Here is a 10,025-nt window from a genome sequence, read left to right on the forward strand (position 1 = left end):
AAATGTGCGGAATGTTAAGCTTAGGTAATGGCTGCTGGCAATACATAACGATGATAAACTATATCCTTTTGTAAAGCTTAAGATACAATTTTGGTGAAGACCCTGGTTAATTTCATATTAAAAAAATATAATTTGGTAGCATGGAACACAATCTCAGAAGGCATTTTTCCCTCCCTTGTTTAATTCTGGCCCAGATTTTATGTTGCATCAAGATCATCTTGATACAGCAAAGGGGAAAGGAGCCAGTTCCAGGCATCTGATTCTGAAGCTGCCAAAGCCACAGCCTGGGTGTAAGCAAGAACAACCTAGGGAGCTACTGTAACTTACTCCAGCTGGTTATGGTCTCCAAGGGACCATAAATCAGTCGAGACTTGGCACAGTGGGGGGATGTTGGGGGGGTGTTGAAGCCAACTATGCCACCTCCTGCTAGCTGAGAGCTCCCCTAAGATTCCTCTATTCTTTTCACAGAGCACAGCTTGCTCTTCAGCAAGAAGTGTATATATAATTTTAAATAACTGACTCACTCTTGGGAGAAAACACTACTGGCTTTAATTCTTATTTAAACTAAGGTCCTTTTACCCCACTCTGGCAGTGTAAAGGGGTCTTACAGTGGGTGTTAGTGACATTTACATAAAGGGTAAATGAGAATCAGGCCCACTGAGTGTATTACAAGAAAAAATGACTCCTGCACTTTAACTAGCTGGCTATGCGAATACACAGACCCGGGTTCGAGGTTCACACCACCTCAGGCTCCATTAGGTTCACCTGCCTTCATTTTTATGAATGAGAACAGCATAGGTGCTCTCTCTAGCTAGGATGAAATTTATACTTCAGGGCATAAACTGATCACCAGCTAGGGTGAGGAAGGAATTCCCTGTAGTCCATTGTTTTTGTACAGGAAGGTGAATTGCATGGAGGCTGCAATATGCCTTCCTCTGACACATCTAGTAATGACCACTGATTGGGCCAGGATAGCAGACTAGACGAGGCTTTGGAATATTTGTCAAGGCAATTCCTACTTTCATGCCTATTCTCAACTAACTCTCTCTTTCTACAGCCTTGCTGAATCCACTTCTAGGCCATTTTAGCCCCTTGCACGCAGGAGACAGTATTGCTAACAGCCACTAGCTAGCTATAGTCCATAAAGGGATAGACAACAGCTACTGGCTCTGTGTGGCCCGCTGAGCAATAAGGATTTGAACACACAAGTAAGCGTAGGGTTTCAGAATAGCATACACATGCAGGAGTAGTACCTTGTTTGCTCCGCTTCGAATCTCTCTCAGTTCACCTTTCCTTGTGCCTCTTTTCTCAGCATTATTTCCCTGCCCAGTAGTGATTAGCTCCTGACATAATTGGCTTTCCCCAAAGGAAGCAAAGGGTCTCTTTTCTGGGCTCATATTCTTGTCTAGATTTAATGTTTTCAAGCAACCCTCCACAGAGATTTCGGGCATGGGATTAAAGCCTTTGTCTGTCTCCTTCCAACTCTCTCTCTCACTGTTTCTGCTGCCTTCTCTATTATTTTGGACCTTGGTTTGGTTGCCAATGACATCACTGAGCTCGGAGAGGAAGTTCTCGGGTCTCCCAACAACTGAGTGAGGGGTCTGACAGCTGCTCAGGTTGGGGGAAGGGCAGCCAACAAACTTTTCTTCGCTTTGCGGAGTGGTGTGACTGAAAGTGTGAGCAGAGGACAGTGGCCTGGAGGGGAAAGATGGCAGTGGCGATATAATGGACCGTGGCGTGGAGGAGCCCGAAAGGTTAGAATGGTGAAGGCTAACAGAGGGGGAGGGGCTGGCTGCAGCTGAGGGCGTGAGATAGTCGATGGGACAGAGACAGCCTTCGGGGAGAGGAGGCAATGGAGGGGTTATGACAGGAGTACTGCTAGGAGACACTCCCACAGTCAGGGAAATCCACTCGGCCGTGATCGCCTGCACCTCTGGAGACAGGGCATGGCGTGGGAAAGGCAAAGGTGGAGGAATTGGTGTATGGAGCAGCTCAGAGCCAGGAGACTTAAAAGGAAAGAAAAGGAAAAAAAGATAGAAATAAGACAAATGACAAGGAAAAGTACAAAATTCTCAAACACAAGTGAAGGCAGTGGGGAAATGAAGAGTGAGTGCAGGAAAGCAGGTGACATAGCATGGAGGATAAACTCTTGCTGGGGGCTTCATGCAGACTGCGAACCCTTACTCACACTGAGTAGTACCTTGCCTCTCAGTGACTGGAGCCATGGGGCTGCTGAAGGAGCCAGCACTGCTACAAGGCAGGGAGCATCCCGGGAGTTGGCTCTTTGATTTTAAAGCAAGTTCTAGGTTTATGAAGCTGCAACAAAGATGGGTTGAACTCTGCCCTTGTCTAGGGGTGCAGGGCTCTTGGGCATGACAGGCCTAGAGCTTTCCCCGATCATATGTGCGCACCAGCCATGCTTTGCAGGAAACAAGAATGAAAGGAAGAAAACAACTGCTTTTACTGAGAGAATTAACAAAACTGCTGAAAAAACAAAGAAAGGGTGCGTACAGGCTTCCAAACCAAGGGAAAAGCTGGCAGCAAGGTGGCAGCAGGCATGCCATGGCAACGTAGGATGTGCCAGGCCCACACACACTGAAGCTAAGTTGAGATTCACTTTTTCAGGGAACCCCAAGAAAGCAAGCACGGTCTCCTCTTCGCTCAATGGCCAGGAACAGAAATACCTGCTAATAAGACTGCTAAAGGAAGACAAGGACAGAGACACTGACTGTGGCCCTGAAATTTCCAATCCTTCCCTAATCTCTGTGCATGCCCCGACTTCCTTACTCTCCTCCCCCAGCATTACTCACTGAAGGGTCTTGTTGTGTATGTTGAACAGAACCAGCTAAAACCTTTCCTTCCCTCCCTCACCCGCGCCTGCACATACCTCATGTATGTCCTCAACTTTAAAGCAAAAATGTTTGCAGGCACAGGGTGAAGTGTATCAAAGGCTATAGAGCCCCACAGTCAGTCCTGGATCTGAGATTGCCACTACAAACAGGACAAACTGCAATCCCAAACCACCACTGTCTCTGTGGTGGATTTAATTCACCGTTTTTTGGCTTCAATTGGATTTTACACCTATTTTAAAGGCAGTTTCGCGCTCCTAATGGGGCCAGACTGGCAGGCCCTAGAGACTCAAGCCTTCCATTTTGCTACTGACCGTGTACAGCATGATCAATGGTAACTCAGGCCTCTGACACACTGTCCTGCCCAGCTGTCTCAGCCCTAAGCTGGAGTTGCTACATGGAGGAATAATTTAGGCCCTGATCTAAATCCCACTGAAATGGATGGAAGGACTGCCGCTGACCCCTTTGTCTCAATGCCCTTTTAATCAAACAGGATGCCCATCGCAGTGATAGTTTGACTTGTGTAGGCACCGGTCTCATCAAACTGGACCAAAATCACTAACTTAACCCTGCAAAGGCACTGAAATTCACTCAACTTGCCATCCTTGCCAACCTAGCCAAGGTTCAATCTGTGATCAGAGATGAAATGCTTTTTGTCCTGTCCCCAGTCCTCCCAGCCACCCAGTCTTTCTGGTAAGTGAAGTGTAACCTCTTCAGCTCAGCTCTCCCTGGGTCGGTACAATGGGAGCAAACTGGACAGGACGGATGGTGCTGCTGTACAGTACACCCTAACCTTGGCTGGGGATTTCTTCCTGCACACAAATGACTGTGTCCTACTGTTCTGTAAGGTCTAGTAACTGGCTACATCTAGCCTGGGTACCTGCGGGGAAGCCGTTGTACTGCGATTAGGGGAGTGAGACATCAGCAGCTCAGGGTAATCAACAGCATTCTTCACTAGTGGCCGCTTGAGCACGTCCACGTAAGTGACAGGGAAGATGCCTTGGCGGTTGGTACCAGAGATTTTCCCTTCGTACCAGTTCTCATCAACTCGCCGAATCACCGTGATCCTTTCGCCCTGCAGGAGAGAACCATCACACAGCACTGATGCTAACCCAGTGTGTAAACTTGCAGCACAGGAGATGACAGCCCTCGCCCCAGCTGAATTCAAGTCATCTGTGGCATGTGGCCCCACCCTTCTTGACATGGCAGCATGTTTCTGAGTTGAGCTGACTATGGAGGTTCATCCCTCCTGAAGCTAGCTCAGGCTTCTGCAGACTCAGGCAGGCAGCAGTCACTCTTGGGTCACATTTCACAGAGTTTCTTTGCATCCAGAATGTAAGAAACATTTTTTTATATGAAAGCTAAGGTTCTGATCTCATTATGTGAATCCCATAGCAGAGTCCCTAAGCCCTGTCCCCAATCCTCTCCCCTTCTGTTCTGCTGACAAAACACACAAGAAAGACTTTTGAATCCTGATTATAAACTGCAAGCTCCAACCTTGAGTAAAATGAAAAAGAAAATAGAGAACATGGAATTTTAATATCAACACACATGCAATCATCTGCCACCTTTGAGATGGAGAAATTTTGCTGTTTAAGGTACTTTAATAAATGCGTTTAGTTCTGCTCTGAAAAGTGACTGAAAATGGCACCTTCTTACTCCCTGTCTACATTCATTGCCTTACGTGGGCACTACAGTAACACAGATATGTGTTCACTTCTATTCACTCTTGTGAGCTGGTTTGGCTCAGCAATGCTATGGGAGAACAAGCTAGTCAGTAATTCATCAACAGAAAGTTGATGTTCCAGTGCAGAGTCACATTCTGCACCTCATTTTACACCCATGCAACCCAAGTGATGGTAATGAGACTGTGCAGATGTCACTAAAGGCCTAATTTAGCATGCAGAATCATAGCACCAGCACTGCACCCATGCTAGTCTCTCTGGAGTGGGAATACAGCACGTGTCTGCTTTCTTGGATATAGATAGTCTCCCTGCAAAACACTCATCACAATATACTACGGCAATGGGTGCTGAATAAAACCCCCAAGGATTAGATTAAGATAATTAGATTATTCTAACATGCACAAAATGGTTGCCAATTTTAGTGGATCATCTCCTTTGAAATGATGCACCATCTGGTTTGTTTTGATGAATGCTTTCACCTGTCACGCCAGTGAGGGTCCTACCTTTCTGAATGACATTTCCACTCGAGTATCCCCGTTAAAGTTAAATTTAGCCACAGCATCTCCATACTCTAAAACTTGCATCGGGGCCAGCTTTTGGGGCTGGGCTTTTTCAGCAGGCGGAAGTAGCTGAAAGAAAGAAATGAAGTCCAACGACCCGTCAGGAGCCCACAAGCGGGTGGCTCTGGAATGAGAGCATTTCAAAAGGAAAGAGGTACCTCTATGTAGGAGCGTGGGAAGATGCCAACTCTGCCATGGTGTTCTCCTTCATACCAGTTCTGGTCAATCTGCTTGTAAATGTAAACGATGTCTCCTTTTTGCAGAGGAAGCTCCCTGTTAACAACATATTGGTTACAGCTGAACTGCATACTGTCCGCAAACAAAGCACTGCATTTCACTGCAGGAGAGAGAGGCTGTGTATATTCACCCTGGACATTCGAAGTGCCATCCCTGCTGGGTATCTCACACTTTCCAGGGGGTCCCTATCAACCCAACTGCTGCAAGATGGGTTTGGGAAGAAGCATATAAATCACACTCAACCCTCTCATCTAGATGCTACCCTGTTGTTCTTACTATGAGATGCCAAGGGTTTGCTCACTGTCTGGGTGCATTGTGGGTGTGGCTTTCCACAAAGGAGGTGTGGCCAGACCTTATTGAGCATGCTCCCTTTCACAAGCAGGGGAAAGGAAAGGCAAGCAAGTGTTAAAAAGTACTAGCCACTGGCTGCTGCTGGATAGGATGGGAGGAGAGAGGGCCGTGCCCACTTTCCTGCTTTGGGTTGGTCATTTCGCCTGTACACTTGTTCACTTTGCAAGGAGATAAGTGGGCCAGGACCATTCTGAGAGAGTTTAAGAGGAAGCTAATTTGCTGATAATAGAAGCACCATATACATGACGCTCCATGGCCAGCCAGCCTTTGCAACTGTTACGGACTTTGCTTGGACCAGTCCAGCAGTGGGATTTGAACTTGGAAACTTCAGCAAGAAAAGCAGGAACCTTTACAGCTTGAACGAAAGGACCAACTGTATCAGACTATCAAACCTCTTCTATGGGCCAGCCAACAGCGAATGACAAAAACCCACCCTGTCCTCTCCTAACATGGATGACACAAGCGCCTCTCTCTCTTGGCCACATCAACATCAAATGTATACAGTGAGCAGGTCAAAAACACTGTTCTCTCTGCAAGCTCAGGCTGGGATCTAAGCAACCAGCTGGGTTCTTCCTGCCTCTTAAAACACCACCAGTAATAAAGATACTGCAGTCAGGACACAACTGGCAACTCCGCTTACAATGGATGAAGCGGAGTTGAATCCAGCTCACCCTCCAGCAGGGGCTAGCAGGAACAAACACTTGTTTGTTTCAGTGAAGCAACTGGATTTGCCTCAAAGACATACTGGGAGCAGATACACAGGGTATACAAAGCTACTCTACTGACTTGAAAGATTTGCTTTGAATTACTGGATCAAGAGACACTCCAGAAACATTAATCAGTCTTATTATACAACCTAAATGTTGCATGATATGCAGAAAAAGCAGATAGGGAGAGATAGAAACAACCATATCCAGATATACTCACTTTAATGTCTGTGCTTTGAAGTCAAACTTGGCTCTAGCAAGTCTCATCTAAAGATTGAAAACAACAAATTAAAACAACAATTATGTTTTCAACCCATTACTGAAAAGGCTATGGAAATGCTTCCCAGCCATTTCAAAGACTAGAACAAATCTGGGGGTGAAACTAGCAGATCTTAGTTCAGATATTCTGCTGCATGCTTCTTGCACCAGAGTCCAGATCCGCTCTATGGATCTGAGAGAAGAACTTATCCCTCAATAGGCCATGTGCCACCTTCTGGTATAAATGTAACCAATGGCAAGGAAAGCCCTACAGCAGGGAGTTTAACAGCAGTAAATGTTTAAACATGTGACCATGTCAAACCTTGCTGAACCTGACAACTGCCCCAGTAACTACAATGAGTCTGTGGATTTAGGATCAAATTCCCCTTGGATACAGGAAAAATGTGCGGGCCAGCAGAAAGCAATAGGGTGATACTCACATGGCACTCACATCCCACTGAAAATCTATTGTCCACCTGCACCATGGCCCATGTACTACTATGGTCACTGTTTCAATTGTTAGGAAAGAGACAAAGGCCAGGAGGAATTGAAGAAAAATAAGCATGTGTCTAAAACTGTCTCAAGTTAGATATAAAGATAAATAGGATGTGTTAAGAGCACGTCTATCAACAGCTTTTAGGGTGTGATTTTGTTGGCTGATTAAAATGGTCCTAAAATATTTTGATAATTTTTAAGCCACTATGGCAATAAAATTATAATATAAAAATAATTAGCAATTTTAGAAATAAAATAATTATAGTTGTTGGTAATATAATAATCATAATAACTAATATCTTGCACTCACATGGCACCTTTCATTCTGAAAGATCCCAAAGCACTTTAAAAACAATGGGTTCATTTCTGGCCTCAGTTACACCCATGCAACTGAGAGCAAAAGTTAGTCCTGCACACAGGAACCACCTCACTCATCACTGAAATGCAGCCACCTCTGGGGTGAAATACAGCAGCTGTTTAACAGCACACAGCAATGATACACAACGGTTTAAGGCAGGAAGTAGCATTTGGCCACCTAAACACCCCAACTCTTGTGAAAAGTGCCATGGGAGGACTTGAAAAGTATCTCCTCCTTTGTCTCTTTTAGAAGGACTAAATCATGTAATGTTTAGGAAACATGCTGGGACTTCTTCCAACCTTTCCTAGAGCAGTACCGAGCATCTTTCAAAAGAAGGAGAACAGCATAATCTATTTCTAACAAAAATACAGGACAGTCACATGACCAGGATCAACAAGACATGAAGTTTCTAAGCATAAGGCACAGACAAGAAGACAATGTAGCAGTCTGATGCAAGGGATGTAAAATGCCTTTGATTCACTAAAAGTAGCTGATATTTAAACACATGCATCACAGGTGTGCACCAGCAATTCTCAGCAGGCATGCTTTAACATATACAGCTTGGTATAGAGATATCAATTAATTTACCAGGCACAAGAGCCAAAGCAATTCTAAATGAAGCCAGAATGGGAAAAAAATTAAACATTCTCTGGAGAGCTAATGTCGGCCTAAAGCGCAACATTGTGAGAGGCGAATATTGCATTGGGTCAAGCAGCAGACTGAGGTAACTATAACAGACCTCTGACCCAGATTTCCTCTTTGCTGTATCGTCTACATTTAGGAGGTCCCCAAACCGCTCATTAGTGATAAACTGATGGTGGGTTGGAATAACCCCTGTGTGCCTTCTAGCTGCAATATCAGCTTCTTCTTGCTCACGTTTAAGTCGTCTCTGGTCCTCTAAAAGTTTCTGCCATAAAATTGCATAAAATGGGCAGTAAATCATCTAGTTTAGGGCATTTGAAAACTGCCAGCAAATGTGACTTTAATAAAGAACTTCAGAGGTGCCGGCAAATAGCAGCAGCTTTAGAGAAATATACAAGATCAATTTTATCAACAACACAATGGTTCCCAGTTGATTAGCTTGGCATAGAAAATACATTGTATTACAGTGTATTTAAATGCAGATTATTGGTAGTTCTTAATGGGATCATTTACAATGAAACAACTGTGCATACCAAGGACCTGATCCAAAACCAATGAACGTCAAGGGGAGTCTTTTCACTGACTTCAATGAGCTTTAGATCAGGCCCAGATGGTCATTTAGGCACCTAACTCCCATTGACTATCAATGGAAGTTGAGTGGCTAAATGCCCTTTGTGACTTTGCAGATCTCTCCCTAGCTGCTTATGGCTCACACAACAAACATCATCTAGTAAAACAAGTAATTCTCACTAACAAAAGTATTTCCAGCTTCCCCATCCTTTAGCAGATTAGTGGAAATGAAGGCCCTTGATCCTGCATTCCATGGGTGTGAGTGTCCATCCACCTGGATCTGACTGCAGGAGTGTGGTCCAAGCTTTGTGCTAACTCACCCAAGGGCCTTAAGTGCCAATGAATTCAGATAGTTGCTATTCATATATTTTACAATGGAGGAGATAGCAAAAGATGTATTTGCACAGAAATTAAAAGGAGGGCTTAAAAATATTTCAAAGCAAGATGTTAAAATTATTCAAACTCAGAATGATAACATGATTCTTCAATGAAAAAATATCTCCTAGGTTAAGTCACTGGCTTTTCAGAGAAGCAGATAGGTGGCTAATTAAAATTAGTAACCTCCCAGAGTGCCAGTAGTTTGTATCTTTCTTCAATATCGAATTTAGCCAGTGTTTGGAAAGATTGGGTGGTTCCCTTATGATGTTAGTTTGTATATATACTGGCCAACAATTTCAAGGGGCTGGTGAATTTTGGGTGCCCAAACAGAGACATAGTAAAGATGCCTGGTTTTCAGAGATGGAATATTCAGCACTTTCTGAAAATGAGACCCGTTTAAAATGTCTCAAAATTGGGAATACCCCAAATCACTACTGGCTTTTGAAAATCTTGTCTTTACTAATTAATACTTGGCTGAAGAGACTTCGCTGACACCATTTTAGCTTATAGAAAGACCATTTTGCCCTCCTGTAAAGCACACCTGCTGAATTATAACAACACAGTACATCCTCACTATATCGCCCTTCATTATTATGAACCTTTGGACATAACGAACCCAGTCCCTGGATCCCAACTACAGTCCCAGAGCCCCAGCCCCACTGTGCGGGGCTGACAGCCAACCACCTGGAGCCCACTCCTGCAGGGGCTGACTGCCTGGAGCCCTGACACCCACAGCTGAAGTCGCAGATGCTACCTAAACTCACCCTCCATGACTGACACCTAGCCTCAGGTATCATTATTAATAATAAATTAATGTAGCGAACACTTTTATCTAAGGCCACTTCATTAACTTACGTCAGCAGCGTATCATTCATTTTGATTGTCATTTTGCTCTAATGAACCCCTGGCTATTATGAACAAAAGGCTTGGATTCC

General features: G+C 44.5%; 1 protein-coding gene across 9 annotated transcripts in view; it reads right to left on the reverse strand.

Moving 5' to 3' along the window:
* The window catches only part of LOC112119842 (sorbin and SH3 domain-containing protein 1), an 84,467-nt gene that overhangs the window by 22,721 nt on the left and 51,721 nt on the right, over positions 1-10,025 (reverse strand). For 6 of the 9 annotated variants that reach the window (XM_026657773.1, XM_026657775.1, XM_026657779.1 and 3 more), the window contains 6 exons: positions 8,240-8,407; positions 6,610-6,656; positions 5,253-5,367; positions 5,038-5,163; positions 3,730-3,924; positions 1,254-2,006 (listed from right to left, as the gene is read on the reverse strand). In XM_026657773.1, coding sequence (XP_026513558.1) covers positions 1,254-2,006; positions 3,730-3,924; positions 5,038-5,163; positions 5,253-5,367; positions 6,610-6,656; positions 8,240-8,407 — 1,404 coding nt within the window. The remainder of the gene's footprint in view (positions 1-1,253; positions 2,007-3,729; positions 3,925-5,037; positions 5,164-5,252; positions 5,368-6,609; positions 6,657-8,239; positions 8,408-10,025) is intronic. The other 3 variants (XM_026657781.1, XM_026657780.1, XM_026657777.1) reach the window with 2 other exon arrangements.

Source organism: Terrapene carolina, unplaced genomic scaffold (genome assembly GCF_002925995.2).
Source record: "Terrapene carolina triunguis isolate 2854851 unplaced genomic scaffold, T_m_triunguis-2.0 Scaffold310, whole genome shotgun sequence".
NCBI lineage: Eukaryota > Metazoa > Chordata > Testudines > Emydidae > Terrapene > Terrapene triunguis.